Source organism: Malaclemys terrapin, chromosome 14, assembly GCF_027887155.1.
Source record: "Malaclemys terrapin pileata isolate rMalTer1 chromosome 14, rMalTer1.hap1, whole genome shotgun sequence".
Classification (NCBI taxonomy): Eukaryota; Metazoa; Chordata; order Testudines; family Emydidae; genus Malaclemys; species Malaclemys terrapin.
In genome coordinates this window covers 17,660,341-17,681,962 of record NC_071518.1, presented here as the reverse complement: position 1 = coordinate 17,681,962, position 21,622 = coordinate 17,660,341, and the positions used below count along the sequence as shown (strand labels likewise).

General features: G+C 44.2%; 1 protein-coding gene across 1 annotated transcript in view; it reads right to left on the bottom strand.

The window, feature by feature from the left end:
• BEAN1 (brain expressed associated with NEDD4 1) overlaps positions 1 to 21,622 on the bottom strand; it is a 112,625-nt gene that overhangs the window by 76,449 nt on the left and 14,554 nt on the right. The window contains exon 3 of the mRNA XM_054049151.1: positions 18,076 to 18,210. Coding sequence (XP_053905126.1) covers positions 18,076 to 18,210 — 135 coding nt within the window. The remainder of the gene's footprint in view (positions 1 to 18,075; positions 18,211 to 21,622) is intronic.

Sequence of the window (21,622 nt, the reverse complement as noted above, 5' to 3'; positions counted from 1 at the left end):
AACAATGAGAGCTTCTGGATGTCTAGTTTATTTACACTGTTTACACATGCCACTCAGTACATGTGCACCTTTGTTCCCTTCCCCTCCATTCTACAAGCAGCAGAACAGGGAGGGAATGTTTGATCCAGGGTTTTTGCTTCCCTTCGAGGGAGATTCATTCTTTTTGTTCAATTATAAACTGTATTTACTAGTTCTGGTGAATTGCTATTGCTCATGATCATGACTAGTGCTAGCATTGGCTAGTTTCACACACACAGGTTTTTTTCAAGGTGGTCCATATCTGCCAATGCACCTTATCCTACCCTGCTTTTTAACTACTGCCTTCTCTCTGGAGCAGAGACTAGCAGTTCTGAACATTTCTCTGTGTCCATATTACTATGTTACCAGAACTCTTCCACATGGGACTCAACTGAAACCACATAAAACATTTCAGTCATGACCTAAGGCAAATCTGAACTTAGGTTTTTAAGGAAACCTTTGTGTCCCCTAGCCCCTTTGTATTTTTTAAATTTGCTCTCCTAGTCATTTTTCATCTCGTCTCCAATTACCTTGTGTTTCGTGTTTCCTAGGGCTATGCTGTATGTAACTCCCAAGAGGCTAGATGTAAGAAACTTCAAGGGCCTCCCTACTTTATGTTTGTAATTGCAAGGTAAGACAGCAAAATGTGCCCAAACTTTAGGGTTACCATATTTTGTGCCTCCTAATGGAGGACACTCCCGGGGGCCCCGGCCCCGCCCCCAACCCCGCCCACGCCCACGCCCCAACTCCGCCCCCTCCCAAAGTCTCCGCCCCCTCCCCTGCTTGAAGCCTGAAGCAGGTAAGGGGGAGTGTGGGGGGGAGGAGGCGCGGCCCAGGCTGGCCCCCGGCGGCTCCAGCCTGGGTCGGCTCGGGCCCTGGCCGACCACCCCCGGCTCCCAGCCCCCCGGGCCGGCTCCTGGCTCCCAGCCCCCCGACCCCGGCCCGGCTCCCAGCGCCGCGGGCCGGCTCCCAGCTCCCCGACCCCGGCCCGGCTCCCAGCCCCGCGGGCCGGCTCCCGGCTCCCCGACCCCGGCCCGGCTCCCGGCTCCCCGACCCCGGCCCGGCTCCCGGCTCCCAGCCCCGCGGGCCGGCTCCCCAACCGCGGGCCGGCTCCCGGCTTCCAGCGCCGCGGGCCGGCTCCCGGCTCCCCGACCCCGGCCCGGCTCCCCGCCCCGCGGGCCGGCGGCTCCCGGCTCCCAGCCCCGCGGCCCGGCTCCCAGCCCCCCGGGCCGGCTCCTGGCTCCCAGCCCCCCGACCCCGGCCCGGCTCCCCGACCCCGGGCCGGCTCCCGGCTCCCCGACCCCGGCCCGGCTCCCAGCCCCGCGGGCCGGCTCCCGGCTCCCCGACCCCGGGCCGGCTCCCGGCTCCCCGACCCCGGGCCGGCTCCCCAACCGCGGGCCGGCTCCCGGCTCCCTAACCCCGGCCCGGCTCCCCGCCCCGCGGGCCGGCGGCTCCCGGCTCCCAGCCCCGCGGGCCCGGCTCCCCGACCCCGGCCCGGCTCCCAGCCCCGCGGGCTGGCTCCCAGCTCCCAGCCCCACGGGCCGGCTCCCGGCCCCGCGGGCCCGGCCCGGCACCATGCCCCCGGCCCCGCACAAAGAGGCCCCGGCCGAGCCTCCCGATTTTCCCGGACATGCCCGGCTTTTGGGGATTTCCCCCCGGACGGGGATTTGAGCCCCCAAAAGCCGGACATGTCCGGGAAAATCCGGACGTATGGTAACCCTACCAAACTTGAAAATACTATTGCGTAGTATGTTGTGCCAAAAAAGTTGTGATCCCAGGAGCTCTCAGTGGCTTGCAAGGTTCACTGAAGAGTACGGTGAAAGCACAGGGCTAGGAGTCAGGAGTTTCTGAGCTGTATGAAGCCACTCATTTCCTGTGACTCTAGAGAAGGTACTTAGGCCTCAGTTCAAGAGAGCACTTAAGCCTACAGAGAGACATTAAACTCCTGTTGTTGAATTCAACACTAACAATGACCTTGAGGGAGTTGGAAATATGGTAAAACAGTTAAAATGTAAGCATAATTACAGTTTCTATCTTAAAAGGGTGTCAAGAGAAGAATGGGAAAAGCACATACCTTTAAATGGTTACAAATCAGCACTGTTTTGCTAAGTGGTGGTATTTTCAAAGGAATTTATGATTAACTCTTGAACAAAGATTATACATCTGATTTCCTTTAACAGCAAGGGAAATATTAGCTTATTTTCTCAACTGGAACAAATCCATGCATTGCTTTTCAGGGCAGTTTCTTTTGAGTACATGGAGTACAAAGGCTTTTGTTCAGACTTAGCAGTAGTTCTACTTGTAGTGTGTGAGGATTTAACAGCAGAAAATTGCCACAGAGTAAAATACAAAAAAGAGAGAGAGAGAGAGCCTACTTGTTCATAGAGAGATTCAGATTGATTGATACAGGAAGCTAGAGAAAGTATATTCATAGTAGAATGCACTTAATTCACATTCTGTCCCAACAGGCCAAATTTCATGGTAGTTGTGCAGATTAAATTAAACCCCTGTATTTAGTGCTAAAACTACACTACTCCAGAGTATGTTAGGGAAGGAGATCTGTTACTTCTCTGAAAAGAGAGAGAACTGTTATATTGTGAAGTCCAGTTGAGCTGCAAGGATTTCTGACCCTGCAAGATGGAATGAAGTGTGTGTGTGTGTGTGTGTGTGTGTGTGTGTGTGTGTGTGTGTGTGTGTGTGTAATTATTATTAAAAGAAACTTCTTATAGAATGGGTGGGATCGTTCTGCTCCCTGAATATATCTGACCATATCCAGTTCACTGTCATATAAGGCATTCCTGTGGATGCACACATGTAACTACTTATATTCCCCCCCTGCCTACTGTGATCCATGCAATACACAGTACTGAGATTACAGGATTCACGTTTAATACACAGGCCAGTATTAGGAGTACTGTGATAGCATGGAGCTCGGCTGTTCTCAGTGGTGGCAGATGACAGAACAAGGAGCAATGGTCTCAAGTTGCAGTGGGGGAGGTCCAGGTTGGATATTAGGAAAAACTATTTCACTAGGAGGGTGGTGAAACACTGGAATGCGTTACCTAGGGAGGTGGTGGAGTCTCCTTCCTTGGAGGTTTTTAAGGCCGGCTTGACAAAGCCCTGGCTGGGATGATTTAGTTGGGAATTGGTCTTGCTTTGAGCAGGGGGTTGGACTAGATGACCTCTTGAGGTCCCTTCCAACCCTGATATTCTATGATTCTTAGGAGTCCCTGTCATGGACCAGGAACCCATTATGCAAGGCGCTGCATGAGCACAGAACAAAATGTGTCCCAAAGAATTCACCTTAAGAAACTGTGATTCCTTGTAAGAGTAAGCAGGGGTCTCCTGCCACAGCAAGTCTTAGAGATGTCTGGGTATCCACTGAGAACAGTTTGAGCCCCCTCAATCCTCCAGAAAGGAGCTATATGCTGAGTATATGATAGCAACCTCTCCTGGAATAAATCTATACAATCCCCTGCCTGTAAGTCTGTTCTGACTCTAGACAGACACATTGAAAGATGAATTTGGGGACTCAACCTTTCTCAATCCCACTACTGATAATTTCCCAGATCCTTCCCCACCTATTGTGGAAATCCCCTAAGCTTCCCAGTAACAAATTTCCTGATTCCCTTCCAGGATAACAAAGCCCTGCATCTATTACTGGCAAACTACCTTAGCCACCCCTGCTGCCTAACCCTTCCATAACTCCTCAAAGAACATGGTGCTATGTGGGCTACTATAATCTGCATGTCATTATTCAAAAGGGGTCTGCTGAAATCTGGGCTCAGTTCTGCCCCTAAAGGAATACAGAGAGACACTGCAGCTCTGCCATTCACTTTCATGTATACAACAAGGAAGAATGCTGGCAAGCAGCTGGTACATTCCCTACTGAAATACATGAGTGATGGGCACCTTCTAAATACTATGGCCTGATTCTCCACTGTGTTACATCCGTATTACTCCACTGATTTCAATGGTGTTACACCAAGGTAAAATAAGTACAACAGGTTGGAGAATCAGGCCCCATGTCACTTTCTATCTAAACAGTGAGAGAGAGAGTGTGTGCCGGCACTGTCACCCATGCCTTCCCTCTCCCCTAATCTCCTTCACAACTCTTATGAAATATAATATCTCAGACTTCTAGAGGAACAAGCTGTAATACTATTAGGGACCATGCAACTGCAGTTTTAAACTCATGTTTTTCATGGTAATCACAGCTTAGTGAAACATTAAAATTGAAACCAATCCACTGAATCAAACTGAAATGAACGACTAAAAACTTATTTAAGCAAACTAAAGGCAATAGCTTTTTAACCTCTCAGCTCTCCCCAGGCCAAATCCTAAAGTCTTGGCTCAATCCTTATTCAAGCAAAGCTTCCACTTATCTTAGTGAGAGTTTTGTCTGAGCAAGATCTTTGGGATGTGGGACGTGATCCAGCAAGGTGAGGCTCAATGCCTTCCTCAGCCAGAAGCTTCAGTGGAAGTTGAGGATCCTCATCACCTTTCAGGATTGGGCCCTGAGCCCCAGCATCTGCTATCCCAGACCAATGACTCCTCTGTACTTTCATTATACACCACTCTCTTCCTTCTGCCTGTCTCACGCAAGCACTTCAACCAAAGCATAAATTTATATTCTACCCTCCTCAGTGATGTCCTGGGGTGTTTTGCACAAAAGATTGAGGGTATAATGTGACCTTTAGTCTCTTGGTAAAGGACATTTGTCCTTTTCATGACTGTTAATGCTAGCTACATGTGACAGGGCATTTGGGTGCCTTAAGAGGGGATCTGGGTAGTTATGCCTACATACATGCACCTGAGAACTAGATGCTGGTTGCCAAAGACTACTAATGACTGAGATCTGGAAGAGTTTCAGCTGCACCAAGTTAACAACTTACCAAGGCACGAGGAAACTTTATAAAGGTAGAGCAGAAGCCTAGCTAATTGAATGGGGATGTAGAGTGTGAGTACTGGCTCTGCAGATGGTGGTAGATGATAACCTAAGGTATGTCATCGGCTTATTTTTTTTGCCCTGGTTCTTTCCCCCCAAAGCTGTATAGGGAAAGAAGAAATAAATTAATCTTCTTCTTTCCCTGATAGACTGGAAGACCTATTGTTAATTATAAAGTGACCCAGCTGTTGAGACCTTTGGCAAAAACAGACAGCAGTAAAACATGAGGTAACTGTGGCTTAATAGCAAAAGTACGCACTACACATACCTTCATTTTGGCTTTGTAGTAGGTCAGGGCCTCACCATTTTCTGTAGATGATAACAGCTTTTTGCAAAGTTGTGTCTTAATAAAATGTAAAGGTGGCAAGTACTAATCATAGTTTTGTCATGACAACAAAACTGGGAAGCCGGTGTCTGGTCTGCCCCTCTGGAGTGTAAGGAAGTGTGGGAGGTGATAGTAAGCCCCATCTGACTCAGAGTGGTTATTTCTCCACTTTTTAAAAAATACTCTTGTCTCCTCTTAATGTCAGCAGAAAAGGGATTTTTCTTTTTTATTAAAATCCCAGACCCAAAGTGGGCATGTTGCTTTTGAATATGGATATCTGTTGTTTTTTAAAATGCATTTACAGTATGGCACCTTACAAGGAGACCATACAACTGTCATCTGCTGTTATTACAGAATGATCAATATGGCTTTTTTCCTAATTCAAAAAGCCTTGTATTTGGCTGCCCAGTAGTGATACAAATGGATTTGCAGCTCAGGCTGGAGAGATCAAATACATCCCATATGTGACAAACACATCCCTACTCTTTCTGCCTATACCACCAGCTCTGCTTGCAGCTATTTTCTCAGCACCACTGTTCAGTCATCCTTGTGCCTCCTGTTCATAAAGGGTTATTTTTGATACTGAACTTATTTTGTTACACTTTGCTTCTCTCCAAGTGTCTGTCCCCTACTCTGAATCCTCTTCCTACATCTGATCAGATTGTTTTAATATTTTTTTACACTAGCAAGCTGAATTGAGAATTACACACTTGCCCTTCTGGCTAGAAACAGAAGCTGAAATAGAACTTTTTATTTAAATGCTTCTTGTTAGTAGCCACCCGCCTCATTTCCCCAACTTTAGGCAACAGAACAGCTGCTCACTACTGTGAATACAAAATGATATTCAAAAACCAGACATCGTGGCCTTGATTTAAAAAAAAAAAAAAAAAAAAAAAAAAAAAAAAAAGCAGGGGCATACAAACAAGAATTTGGGTGGGGTGTGTGTGTGTGTGTGTGTGTGTATATATATGGGCCAAATCTTGAGGTATCGAGCAGTCACACTTCACACTGATGCAAACAGAAGTTGTACATGCTGAGAACACATGAGGATTTGACCCAGGAATACTAGGGTCAAAAAGACTATTTGGGCTATCTAGTGTGGCTGCTTAGTATGTAATTCCTGTTAAAATATCTTCTGTGTTTTTAGATACGTGTAGTAATGGTGCCACATCAACCTCCCTTTGGAATCTATTCTTCTGCCGAATTTCTCTTATAGCAATTAGGAACTTCCCCTGGTATTTAACTTAAACTCTTCCTTAGCTCCTCCCATTTTTCCTGGCCCTTCCATTTTTGAGGCTTTCACTGTTTACATATTTGAAGTACCATTCTAAATGGGTCCCTCAGGTACCAACACATTGTAGTAACTATTGGTAAAGGTACCAGATCTGATGGACAGCACTATATCTGGTTTTATAAAAATAAAAACAAAAGTTTTCTCTCTTCCTCTCCCTCCCCTTTTCAGTCACTGACTGAATTGAGAATATTAGGTTTGACATTAATGACACTCTAGGCAGGAGGTGTTTTGTGTTCCCAGCCACTCTTTCATTGGTCTGCTTCAGGGATTGATGTGCTGCCAGTGTTTTAACAAAGGGCTCTCCATAATTTCCTTTTAGCCTGGGATAAATCTTAGCATCCCTAGGGTGTGACTGCATAGACAGGAGAACTAATGGGCTGGGGAATCTATTCATTTGTTTCCCCACTTAAAGGAAAATGCTTTTGCTTTCTTCATTCGTTATGGTTTAAGAAAGTACTGGGCAAACAAACTTGTATTAAGTTTATTAGTTGGAAATGTTTATGCTTTGTTCCTGGAAGTTGCACTAAGAATACTGAACTTAACAAACTGTTAAACTTGTATAATTTGAAGTGAGGTGCCTTTATTTGTATAAAGGCCTTGTATTTATGCTGTCTGTAAACTGTTTGTTTTAAAGATACCTGCCATTTGGGATAATCTGGTTCATTCTAAAGACAAAAGAGATGCGCTCCTGTGAAGTATTTTTAGGAGCCCTTGTGGTAAGACCTATTCGGTAGGAATGACTTAGCAGTATTGGGGGGGGGGGGGGGGGGGCAGGGGGGATTGTGATTTCCTTTGGGGGCAGAGAAACCACTCCGCCTCCCTTTCAGTTTGTAGTGGTAATTTTAGTGATTCTCAAACAGTGGGTTGTGACCCCATTTTAATGGGGTTGCCAGGGCCAGCATTAGACTTGCTGGGACCCATGGCTGAGGCGGAAGCCTGAGCTTCGCTCCCCACCGGGTCATGTAGAATTCTGTTGTCAGAAGTGGGTCACTGTGCAATGACTTTTGAAAACTCTGAGCTAGGCTCTCCCATAATATTGTATGGTATCTGACTGCTTAGCATCTTCACTGTAGCCTTGGCTGAATTATTTTTTTCCTCCTCCAAAGGTGCTAAGCACCTTTGGATCGCTATGTTATAGCTATCCATTATATGAAAACAGTTGTTCAAATGGCTGATAAAATTGCCTCTTGAGAAACTACTAAGTACCTGCATTCCTTATCCTGAATGCAGTGACCTACTAGAAAGTACACTCTGCTGCCTTCCACCAACTGGCAGATTTTTTTTTTTTTCCTCAGATGTAGACATTTCCAGCCTGGTTAGGGCATAAGTTAGAAAACAAAATCACTGCCTCAGACTCTTGAGATGTCAATGAATGAGTGGAATGTGTGTGCCATTTAAGCACTGGTTTTACTCAACCTGTCAGTCATGTAGAGTCCAGGCTATTGTTCCAGTACCAGCTTTATTCATCAACATTCTCTCACTTCTAAGAAGGAAACTCGGGGAGAAGTGGAACAAAACCAAAATGAAAACAGTGGAACAAAATAACACAATGGAATGAGTCGCTATTAGCATGAAAGGTGTTTTGGGCAGATAGAAATTCCATAATAACAGTAAAATATAGAACACACCTGTGTGCTCTCTGACCATTTCACCAGCTGCTTGCTAATGCAATTAATTGATCTATTACAAAAGTGCCCGACTAATTACATGAAAAAATAGCTGAATCAGCTGAGTGTTACTCACAAGAAAACTGACTTCGGCTGTCTTGTTCCAGCCATGGACAACACATTTAATCTTTCCTTCCTTCCTTCCTTCCTTTGGAAATAGGGATTCCAACACGGACAGCTCTTTCTTTAACATGTGCTTGTTACAGGGCAGAGAACTGAACATTCCATTATGGCCAGAGCAACCTTTCTGGCATCTGTGTCCCTCTACTCTCTCCAAGAGGTTTGGAATAATTGTCTGGTGTATGCATGTAGTCACAGTTCCACTAGCTGTACATTCCTCAACACACCTCCCTTTATTCTCACTTGTCCAGCCTTCCAACTCACATCACATGGAGAGGACACTCCATCCTTGCTGGTCTGCAATAGCCTCTCTATGTGATGTAGCTACAATAGCCTGGGTAGTTGATGTGGAGGCACTGCTTTGCCAATGTGTCAGTGTCCCCCTCTGACTTAACTGGTTTGGACCAAAGGAAGGACAGGCCTTGATACATTTGGAACCGGCTACGCTGCAGGAGTTGCTAGAGTAGTGGTGATCTTCCATCTGCCTGCCTTTCAGGGCTCCACTTCTAGATTGGTTATCAGTCACAGCTGAAGGACTCAATCTGTCCTGTGTGGATGTAGTTGGCAAAAACTGAGTGAATTTGCTCATCTGCCTTCTGATCACATTTCCTCCATCAAGGATTCCACTAGCCTCATCAGGTGCTCATCAGCCCAAAGCCATTGGTGCTTCCTGAGGTTTCTGGGTTAATTAACCACCACCCAGCACTCGGCATTGACCAGTACAGGTTGTACCACTTATGGTCATAATGGTAGCAGGTTTTCAATTCTAACATGACCTAATGGTTTTGACCTACCAACTAACAGTTGTATTAGGACAGGGGGTTCCACAAGATCCTTAAATGCAAACCAGCTAGAAGTAGTTCAGCTATTAGGTTCTACAGTGACCACCAACCTCTCACTTGATGAAGACGGAAATGTTTGCATTGGAAAGGCTGCCACCACCTTTAGCAGACTAACTAAAAGAGCATGGAACAACTCAAAGCTGACCATAAAGATCAAAATGCTAGTGTACCAAGCTTGTGTCCTCAGCACTCTCATGTATGGTGGGGAAACATGGACAACTTATGCTCATCAGGAGATCAGGTTGAACAGTTTCCACCTATGTTGTTTATGCTGCATACTCAACACCAAATGGCAGGATAAAGTCACCAATGCAGAGGTTCTTCAAAGGACAAATTTACCAAAATATAGGTATATCTCCATATATATAAGAACTGGAAGCCCCCTGCCTTCACTAGCAGAACCAAGTACTGATTTTGCCCCAGATCCCTAAGTGGCCCCCTCAAGGATTGAACTCACAACCCTGGGTTTAGCAGGCCAATGCTCAAACCACTGAGCTATCCCTCCCCTCCAACTGATATTCCTGCTCAAGCAAAGATAACTGTGCTGTCTGGGCCATTTGAGTAGCTTGGAAGACAGATTCATACCCAAGGACATGCTATAAAGGGAGCTATTGGAGGGAACAGGAACAACAAGACATCCCAAGCTTTGCTATAAAGACACATGCAAGCAAGATACGAAGGAATTTGGAATTGATTCTGACCAATGGGAAATCTTGGCAAGTGATCGTAACAGGTGATGCCATTGTCTCCATAAGAGTATCAAAGTCTATGACAGGAGCTGGCTCCTACAGCTTGAAAAGAAAAGAGCCTGTAGGAAGCGAGCAGCTCCCAACCAAGATGCATACATTTTGCAATAACTGCCAAAGAACATGCAAATCTCAGATTAGCCTATTCGGTCACATGAGACATTGCAAACCATCTACCTCATAGGCTGCAATTCCCACCATCTCTCGAAAATGAAAGGAGGCCAACAAAGCCTTCCAACTAAGGTTCTTGTGTGCCCACCTCTAACACAGCACCTGAGAGCCTCACACCACCCCTGTGAGGTAGGGAAGTGCTAGTCTCCCATTTGTAAAATGGGGATAATGAGGCTCAGAGGCTAAATGACTTGACCAAGGTCAAATAGGAAGTCTGTTCAAGAGCAGGGACTTGAATCCAGATCTGATAAGTCCTAGACCAATGCTCAAACCTCTGGACCAACTTTTCTCCCACAGCTCTCAAGAGAGGTTCCTCTCTTCCACCTTCCTCTCTCCCATCTGTGCTATAGTAGACTGAACATAATCTCTGAGACCCAGAGGTGCAGGAAACCCCTTGAGATGTTCTTAACCTGCACACCTCCCCACAGTGTAATGTTTGGACCTGCTGTACCCAAAGGAGTCACTAGAGCAGAATTTGGTTTTGAGTATTTAGGCTTCTGAAATGAGGTGATATTTGCCTTTGTGCAGAGAGCTAACACCAGAGCTGTGTACACTGAAGTCCCACTAAAATAAGTCCCATTAGGGGTTAAGTGCTCTGCCAACCTTTTGCAGGCCCTCTGCAGAGGGGAGAATTTCACCCTAGAAGCACAAAAGCAATGATAAAAACTAAATCACACAGGAATTATTTTAAGCAAAGATGGAAATAGATTTACATTCCTATCACACTGCCATCATGGTTTATGATTGAAAATTATATCACAAAGGAAGTTCACTTTCAAAACTATTGGCTTAGATTTTTCTCTTAAGGAACGCCATATTGCATGGCAAAAACTTGGACCACAGCCACCTTTTGTGTGGGGAGCAGAAAAGGACAGCTGTTCTTTCTATCCAGTCAGCTCATCAAAACTACAGAACAAGTAATCAATAGGATCCACTGAAGATCAATAATGTGTGTTCTTAAATGCACAGACTTGTGATGGAATTGCTGACCAATGGTCTGAAAGGATAGATCAAGGCGGAGACCTATTCTCTATGGACTTCTGATTTATCTAGATTTGAACCCAGCACTCTCTTGGTGTAACAATCAATCAAACTTTTAATAGTCTCTCTTCCCCTCCCCACCCCCCTTTCAATTATACCGTCTCTGAGGACCCCTTGCAGAGCAACTCTGGCTCAGAAGGGAAGATATTAAGGCAGTCTTTGTCCTTTCAGGAAAAGGAACCTAGAAGAAGGTCAAAACGCTCACTACGAAATCTCTCCTTATTTGTCTAGCATGTAGCCGTGGATCTGCTCTCCCCACCCCAGAGAGAATGTCAATAAGACTTTTCTAGTGCTAGTTCTTGCTTCATCTAGCGTTTTGCATATTACAGAGCCAAAAGGCTTCCTGTGGACACTCCATACTGCCACTGACTCATGGACACTGATCCTACAGAGTCAGGTGGTCTTGTCACCTGATACAAAACATTACCTGGGACGTCTTAGAACTTTCCATTGTGAGGGAAGAGGGGAGGGTCAAGTTTGGGAAACAAAGGATTCCCACCTTGTCTAAATCCTATTTAAGGGTGGGGAGGAAGGCAAACGGGAAGACTCCTCTCCATGGCCTGTCTGCCCAAGAAGAAAAGCTGAAGGCAAGGGGGGAGTCCAGACTGAGACACGTCTAATCTGAAAAAGAATATAACTGGAACTCTGAACCACAGAAGCTTTGCAAACTGCCTGCAACAATATCTAGGGTGAGAAATACTATTTGTAACCAATTTCTTTAGTGAAACCAGCTTAGTTTGCATGTTTGATTTCATTTGCTTAGTAATCTGCTTTGTTCTGTTTGTTACCCCTTTTACCACTTAAAATCTGCCTTTTATAGTTAATAAAATTTGTTTTGTTTATTATTAAACCCAGTTTCTGTAACTTCTAATGGGGGAGCAGGGAGAAGTGTGCACACCTCTCTCCAAACTGAGGAAGGAGGCAAATTTCATAATGTATCTTTGGGTCTGCACTCCAAGGGAGGTGGACATCTGAGTGTTGGAGCAAGTCCCTTATGCAGAGTCTTCCCAGAGCTGATCTGCAGCTGGGTGTGGCCCTGCCTGTGTGTGGTGTTGGAGGTTTTAAGAGCCTGGCTCAGCAAGACAGGTTAAAGGGGGCCCAGGCTGGCAGAACAGGTAGACTCAGTGGTATCTCAGCACATCAGGTGGCTTCCCAAGGGGTCCAACCTGTCATAATGTTATAACAGTTTAAATTCAAAGTAACTTAATTGACCTCAACATTACTCCAGATCAGGGGTCGGCAACGTTTGGCACGTAGCTCGCCAGGGTAAGCACCCTGGCAGGCCGGGCCAGTTTATTTACCTGCTGATGCGGCAGGGTCGGCCGATCGTGGCCCCCACTCGTCGCAGTTCGCCATCCCGGGCCAATGGGGGCGGCGGGAAGCGGCGCGGGCGAGGGATGTGCTGGCCGCGGCTTCCTGCCGCCCCTATTGGCCTGGGACGGCGAACCGCGGCCAGTGGGGGCCGCGATCGGCTGAACCTGCCACATCAGCAGGTAAATAAACTGACCCGGCCCACTAGGGTGCTTACCCTGACCAGCCGCGTGCCAAACGTTGCTGACCTCTGCTCCAGATCTTCATCATTGTAACTGAATCTGTCTCTAGTTCTCTAACTTCTGCAAAAACTTTCATTAATAATGGACTTCAATGGAAATAGTGCTGATGCTTATTTGATCTGTTTGAAATGTAGATGAAATCAGTTTTGTTTAAAGGCTGTTGCAATCATTTTGTATAAAAAGAAATTTCTATTAACCCAGCACTTTAAAAAGGACAGACAGTCCAGTTTTTTTATCTCAATTAGAAATGTTGATATTTATAGTCTTCTAAAATGCCAGCACACCCAGTAAAGGTCTCGTGTGACCGATTTAATTGCATTTTTACTCTACATCTTTAAAAAGCATGATAAATTCCTAGTCCAGGGACTTGCAAAGTAAGTGAGGCATGCATTCAACTATTTTAATGCTAACTTAAACTCATAACAGCTGTTTTAAATAGTAAATTGAGGGAACTGCACTTTTCCTATTGTCTCTTTATCAATGATGTGAGGCTTTTGCAAGGGTTGACATTTTTTCTCCCTAACAGATTTACATTTGTGGTTGTACCACACCATCCTTAATGAGAAGCTGTGTATATATTCTAGGACAGGGGTCGGCAACGTTTGGCACGTGGCTCGCCAGGGTAAGCACCCTAGCGGGCCGGGCCAGTTTATTTACCTGCTGATGCGGCAGGTTCAGCCGATCGTGGCCCCCACTAGCCGCGGTTTGCTGTCCTGGGCCAATGGGGGCAGCAGGAAGCGGCGCGGGCGAGGGATGTGCTGGCCGCGGCTTCCCGCCGCCCCCATTGGCCCGGACGGTGAACCGCGGCCAGTGGGGGCCGCGATCGGCCAAACCTGCCATGTCAGCAGGTAAATAAAGTGGCCCGGCCCGCTAGGGTGCTTACCCTGGCCAGCCGCGTGCCGAACGTTGCCGACCCTGTTCTAGGCTAAAAGCCACACTAATTCTGAGCTTTAATAAAGAGCATTGGTAATTTGTCTAAATGCCTGATTCCTGGAACCTTTAGATCTGATTTCAAGGTCTGAGTGCTTGAAGTGTTCATTGACTTCAGTGGGAGTTGCTTTGCTCAATATCTTCCAAGTTCAGACACTAGCTGAAAGGAAGTAATAATTTAAGCATTTTACTAGTTGAAACACAGCAAAGGTCCTTTCCACCCTATGGGACAAATTTTCAACTGGCCTGTAACGTTGCACACACAAATTCTAGATATGCCTGTGTAAATCAGGTTTGTACTTCATGACCAATTTGCCTATGTACCTGTGAATGTGGATTTTTTCCACTGAGGCTGTGACTGAATGTGTCTCTTAGTAAAATGAGGAAGGGAACACTCAAGGCAGTGCCAACTCAAGTGCCCTTAAGCACACAATCCAATTTTCTCATCCTGTTTAGAACATGGTAATGTGCATGGTGTTGCTTTCTCCAGTTGTTGATGGTATTGTCACTACTTTTGGTGCTTATTAGGTTTTTTGAGTGATTTTATATATATATATAAATAAGTCACAAATTAAATCATTCATATGAATGATTTAATTTGTGACTCTCTGAATTAAAACCCTGTTGTTGTTGTTAAACCAGGAGACAGAAAACACTGGATTCTTCTTTGTTGCAGAAAGTATGTGTCTCACACTTGAAATGACTTTAGTCCCCAAATACTAAAAGTGGGGACAAAAATAAGACAATTTGCTGCCTCAGAGCAATTTATAATTGCATTTGATTTTGGGGCAACCCAGCATATCTGATGCAGCCTCAAGCTGTGCATGGTATTTGAGATGTGTTGAATTATAGATTAGAGAACTGGAGTCCTCTGTAAATAACTGTCTAAAATACCACTGAAATAAATAAGGGTTTGTACAGAATGTGAGCAGATGCACCACAAATACACACTACGTGGGAAGGGATGAAACAGCTAATGTAACCAGGCACCACTGTGTATAGAAAGGGTGTGCATGTGGAATTAGGTTATGCAAAGAAGTCTGGGCTGAGTATTCACCTAGTTTACCCCCAAAAGACTTCCTAACGTGAGACCTAGGCTGAACCAGGACCCCATGATGCCAATTTTTAGCACAACTGTCTAAAATACCCCACAGAAACCTGAGGAAAAAGGTGTTGAAAAGCAGAGCTGTGAGGAGAAAACGTTGTAAATGAGCTGGAAAAGGAAGCTGACATGAGCAGCGCCTTTTTTATTTGAGAGAACATCCTTCCTTTGAGCAATTTCTATATCGGGTGCAACTTTGCTGCCTCCTCAGGTATAGTGTTGGAAGTAATGGGTTGCCCAGCTCAATAAGGGAGGTTTTTATTTTAAGTGCCCTTGTGCTAAGGTAAAATCATTGTCTGACAGTTATTACTGATTGTACTGTATGATCAGATGCAAAGGTGATGAGCGCCATGTAAAAACCCAGATAACCATGTAGACATAGGACTTAAGATCTGTTGGGAGAAGAACCCATAGGTAACACATTCCATATGATGCAAATAGATCCGCTCTTGCACGTTATAGCAATAAAGTGTACACAGAATGCAGTTATATAGTATTAAATCGAAAGGCTAACCAGCTGGAAGACCTTCAGGGAAATTTTTTTTATTCTGTCCAATTGCGTGGTGTGTGTATGGTTGTTTGTGTTGCACACCTGGTTAAATTTTCAGATATGGGTCCCTGCTATAGGTGGTGCCCATATCTGAAAATCTGTCAGCGCTTGAACAATAGTCATTGCTTTCCATCTTCCCCCTTCCTAAGTCACTGAGATTTTTGTGGCAATACTGTTTGGGGTGGTGTTAGGTGGGCATAAGTAGCATGCTAGTTCAAGTTCATACAGGCTTCCTATCTCGCTGTAGTGCTGGTATTTTAACAGTCCTTGGTATTACAACACCTTCTTAAACTGGCAGAGATGCCTGATATGGCAACTCCCTTATATAAAACTGTTCTTTGCTTTTGTTTTGAGACTATTGGGAAATAACAGATACTAGTTCCTTACTGCAGTGGTGCTCAACCTTAGGTTTGTGGTCCTCCTGTGTACTAAGCCCAACCTTGTGCTTTTACTGATTGTAATAAGATTTAGAGTCCTCTGTATCGATTTATATTTGAAGTTCAGCTTGTTTCATATGTATTTAGATAGGCTGTTGCTATATATAGTATTGTTTTTTAAAAACAAATAAAGAAACCAGTGCATAAAATGTGTATCAGAATTATAGAAAATGGGGGGGCACGTAAGGAGAACACAATGCTAACAAATCTGCCATTTGGTATATTGTGTTTGAAGCAGGCTCTGGGCCTTATGAAGTGGGCTGTGTAAGGCCCATGGGCCTGTAGGTTGGACACCCCTCCCTTACTGTGACACCCTGCACTCAAGTCTAGCTGCAAACAGAAAATCAGTCTTTCCATGGAAATATAGTGAATACTTCTTGTCACAAGTTTTAATTTGTATAGGCCTCTACCACACACTTCTGTGACTATTTATTTATACATGATCTGTTTTATGGGGCATTTGTTCCTCTGAGCTTGTTACAGAAGAAATGCTAAAATGTGACTCTGATTAACTGTTTTGTTGATCAGCATGTTTTCTAGGCTGTACTTTAGTATTGAATTGATAGCTTTGCAAACAAATTTGGAAAATCCTATATATTGGAGAAGTACCCCATGTTGCTTGGTATTTATTCGATACTTGAGACTCAAGTAGTCAGTTGCTTTAATTCTGCTTTTTATTAAGTACACCTTGAAATAACATGCAATTGCTGAAATACTTCATTTTGCAGAAAAGCTTTAAAAGGTTCTGAAGGCACTATAATGCATATTCAGATTTGGCTTGCAGAAACGGACTGGCTAGTTCCCCCTTGTCAAGCATCTAAGATTATTTTTTTTTTTTTTAATTGCCATGGCTATCTGAAGATAAAGGGTTTTTTATTAAAACCCAAAAAGCCAGGTCAAACCTTTAGCTCCAAGATGTGAATATTATATAGATCTTCCTCCCTCCCTCCCCCACTCCTTTAGATGTTTTGTGGGGCTTTTCTTACAGGTACAAGGTCTGGCAAGCAGTCTCCTCCAGAATTTGTGGCACAGATGGCAGGGATATTTGGGCAGTGAGTGGCTCTCATAATTACCCTTGAACATTTGTGCATCATTTTACTATAGCTCCTTAGATCCACTAAGTTGACAGGTGAGAAACCGAGGTCCCAGCAAGCCCAGATCTCTTGCATCCTTCTAAACAACACAGTAGTTCTGGCCATTATGAAATGCTTAATTATAAACACACACTTCCTGTGTTCCATGGGCTTGACCTAAAGCTCACAGAGTCTAATTGCCTTTGGATTAGGGACTATATTACTACAGTACTTGTGTTGTATGAATGCTTTCAACTCCACTTTACGTGCATTGCTGCTGGCTGTAGGTTTTTTGTCCCTCGTATAACTCTGGCTCCTTGTCGTTCCTCAAACTTGAAGCTATATGCTTGTGTGCATGAGGTTGTGTTAACTGAGAAAATGAGGTCAATAGACATTTCTAGCTAGTAATTAAGGACAATAGTGCACCCTCAGTTCCATTTACACTTTGTGGAATAGGGTTCTGACAACTTTCCTTCTGGCAAGTTTTTATGGCAACAGGATATAAATATTAAACTGAAGTTCAAATTCCTATAGTTTGAAATTAGCAGTTTAGCAAGGCGAGAACAAAAATCAAGGGAACTAACAGCTTCAGCCTAGCCTATCACCCATATACTAGTAAATAGGTATCACCAAAATTGCAACATACTACTTTTCATAAAACTTGCATTATCAATTCATAAAAAGTACTCGAGGCATTGCTTAGTCACTGCCAGAACAACACTTTCCCCTACATACACTGGCTGCAGAAATCAATCCTTTGAATACATTTGACGTCTTTGCTTTTACAGTAATTCTTTCTGTTCCTTCCAACATTGTTTTAACCTGCTGACAGTTGGATTGTTACTTTGCATTAACAATTCCAAATGCAGAGAATCTAGCCTGCAGTTGCTCCTTGATATTGATTTTTTTTCTCCATAGCTGCCAATGTTTAATAGGTTCCAGCACTGATGACTGGCTATATTCTCAGCTTTTGGATTATACTCCCTTTTTAAAACTGGCATTTGGTTGCAGCACCTTTCATGATACATTAGCTAAATACATTGAGCAGAGCTAAATCATCCCTTCACACTACCTTTTGCTAGTATTCTGCTTGAAATCCACATGCAATATAAACAAGGGACTTAAACATAAATAAGCCCACCAAGCACCCATATTAATGCAGCATCAAACGTGGAACAAATCTAATGCGAAGTGCAGTCTGTGGTTCAACAGGAAGGTGTATTGACAGTCCCATGGAGGAAATTGAAGGGTAACTCACTTGAGCATGTTAGTTTGATGGACATATAGTCTCTGCCACAGTCCTTCTTGTAGTGACAGCGCAGCCAGTTCAGGAGGCAGAGTCCGTTGCCACACTGTAGTTCTTCTTTTTTACAGGGCAGAATGCTGTCTTCATCTGAAAGGAAGAGAAACAATGGATGACTGTTACTGAAGTAGGAAATGACTGCTGCACAATGCCACAGCTCTTCTGAAAGTCCGTCCTCTTTGCTGTCTCTTAGGGTACGTCTATACTTACCTCCGGGTTCGGCGGTAAGCAATCGATCTTCTGGGATCGTTTTATCGCGTCTTGTCTAGACGCGATAAATCGATCCCGGAAGTGCTCGCCGTCGACACCAGTACTCCTGCTCCGCTAGAGGAGTACGCGGAGTCGACGGGGGAGCCTGCCTGCCACGTGTGGACCCGCGGTAAGTGCTTTGTAGTTCGAACTAAGGTACTTCGACTTCAGCTATGTTATTCACGTAGCTGAAGTTGCGTATCTTAGTTCGAACTGGTGGGTTAGTGTGGACCAGCCCTAAAAGCCTGGTGAGAGTGAAAACAGATTTGTCTGTTTGTCAGATAGCAAAAGGGGGGGCCCTCCGACTCTGACAAAAGCTTGGTATATCGTTAATCATTTATACAGTGCTGTAGACCTATGAAGCATTGCACACCGGGAAAATGTGCCCAACAAATCACAGAAGGTAAAATTTTCAAAAGTGTAGGTACTTAGGTTAAGTCAAGTCTGAAAATGGGACATGAGTGTTTTTGAAAACTTACCTGCAGTTTGTCCTAGTCTGTATGCAAAAGGGATGACAGAAAAGAGGATCAACTTAGAGCTATTTTAACTTCCAGGATCATGAAGGGCTGGACTGAGGTAGCCATGGATGGGAACATCTCAAACCCCTTTCTAGTTTGAAAAGTAAGGATGGGAACTGAATCTCCTAGTGTGTGGGCTGAACACCGTAAACATCAGAAAAATGTGCATTTGGACAAATATTAGAGCATAATTCACGTTTGGGTTTGGAGGTTGTTAGGACAGAGCAGGGTCTGACTTGCCCTTACATTTGAGCATGCTGAGATCTTTTTCTCCTACCATATGTGTAGTGGGGAAGAATGAAGAAGAATCCACTCACTCCTCAAGACCATCTCTGATCCTAGAGGAGGTGTTTAATAGCTAACCACCCCACATCTGCATATGTAGGGGAAAGGTTAACTTTGTTTCCCAATGACACAACTGATGGTCCTGTTAAGTTCCTCACCCGATCATCTCGATGTGAGGGGGCGAGAATAACTCCGGGCATGTCTACCCTACAAATGCCCCAGCAGCACAGTTGGGGCACAGCAGCTCTGCTGCTATAGTGTAGACTCTTGCTACAGCAATGGAAGGGTTTTTTGGTTGTAGTTAATCCACCCCTTGAGAGGTGGTAGGTAGGTTAAGGGAAGAAGTCTTCTGTTGACCTAGCTGCATCTACAGTGGGAGTTAGGTCGACCTATCTGTTCCGCAGTGCAAGACACTTTTCACAGTCCTGTGTGAAGCTAGGTTGACCTTTAGTTTTAGGTGCAGACAAAGCCTTTGTTTCCAATCACTATGAAGAAGCAGAAATTTGGCTAATAGGACCCCAACAATTCTGAATGATAAGAAATTAGTCATGTGGCGTTCAGGTGAAGAAATGAGTAAAAGTTTGGGTCAGCATTTATTGTCGCTGAACAGAGTCATGCATCCCAAGTCTGAATGTTCTGAGTTGTGTAACTAGAGCGGAGTGGCTATTGCAGAAGCAGTGAATACAAATACATGTTTATCTCTTCAATGTGACCGTTTTTATGGATACTCCTAAACTAGCACTTGAATTAGACACTTGCTCACACCACTGTCTGGGGAGCAGGTGCTCTTCATATCCGTGTTTGTGTGCAAAATTAATGTTTGTACCCATGTGCAGGGGAAAATATTTACTATTCATCCTTACTTATTCTCCTGTTTTTGAAATGTTACTCTTCCAATTGGGAAAGAGAAACAACACTGTCATGTAGATTACCAGGCACACCCTGCAAATGGTGCTGAAGAGAATGGTTTGAGTTTATAATCTGTCCAGACTGTTCATTCAATATTTGTGGAGCACAAATAGATTCACAGAAATCAAGATGAATGTGCATACAATTCAGAACTTGTGCAAAAAATAAATCCAGCTTCAGTAGTACAGCTGGTCATGTTGTTTTCATTGAAGATGAGAGGAGAATTTCTGAAAGGTGTAAGTAATGTACATGCTTTGGCAAAAGTTTTAACAACTGGAGAAGAGGCACCTTATTTACCACTTAACTGGTGTCCATTATAGCTCTACTGCTAACTGAATTAAATAGTAGGATTCTGATGTTTAGTAATGAAGAGCACTAGGAATAGAAAACCAATAGTTTACTTCTACACTTTTGGTGCCTATCCTATACCCTAAAACTGAATTCAAGTCACTTGTATAACACCAGCTTTAACAACACACCAAATAAGTCAGATAATACCAGATCCTAGAAGCAAAGGAACAGAAAAAACAGGGTGCAGACTGGCATCCAGCCAAACAAAGTCATTCTGACTAAAGACTTTTGTTTGTTCTCCAATATTCTTAATTCAGAGCCTTTGTGTCAGCTTTCATAGCCGGAAAACCCTGCAGTTAAGAGTAATTGTTCATGATTTCCAATTCTCCACACAGCTGCTCCAGTGGAAAATGTCAGAACCCACAAATGCATTTATAAATAGCACCAGCATTGAAAGCACACTTTTACTATATGTATTAGACCATACACTTGTAACCTGGCAGTGCTTCCATCTACAGGGTAGTAATCGAACTTTGTTTTGCAATTCTAGCACATCTTGGATAATGTTTTCTGAACAGCTACAGTACTTGTGGCAGGTACTCGAAACATGAACTTTGGGAACCTGGGCATTTCCCAAATAGAGAATTCACTGCAATCTAAAGGCTTTTTAAAGATTTTTTTTTTTCCTGAAGGACCTAAAATACTTTAAAAGTGAAGGCAGGCTAATGGAACTTACAGGATCCATTCCACCCTTGGTGGAAGAGATCAGATCCATTGACTTCATACAGGTCTAAGCTCAGAAAAACTTGCATGCAGACGTTCTGAGCAGGTCAGGGAAAATGCTAACAAAATTACTCTTAAATATTAAAGGTGTGTACATGCACACACACTCCCACAGCATTATTCCACAGGCTCCCCATTTATTTCAAGATCTAGTTTTAAGATGTCCTATTATTTTTTTTAAACATTCTGACCTTGTTCCAGCCCAACAGGTTCCACTGTCCTTCACTGCTCCACTTCCAATTGTCCAACACTAAGTTCCTTTCTATAACTCCAATAGTTTTACAGCTGTTGATGCATTGGCCTCAGCTGTTCCACTGTCAGGAACTGCAATCTTGCCCCTACACTACAAAGATTCTCTGCTTGATGGCAAATGTCACCTGAAAACATAGCCACTGTATAGGCAAGGAAGAAGTTCTAAATGTCTTTCTTTTGGCTATTAGTTGTTTGGGATACAGTGCATATGAAAG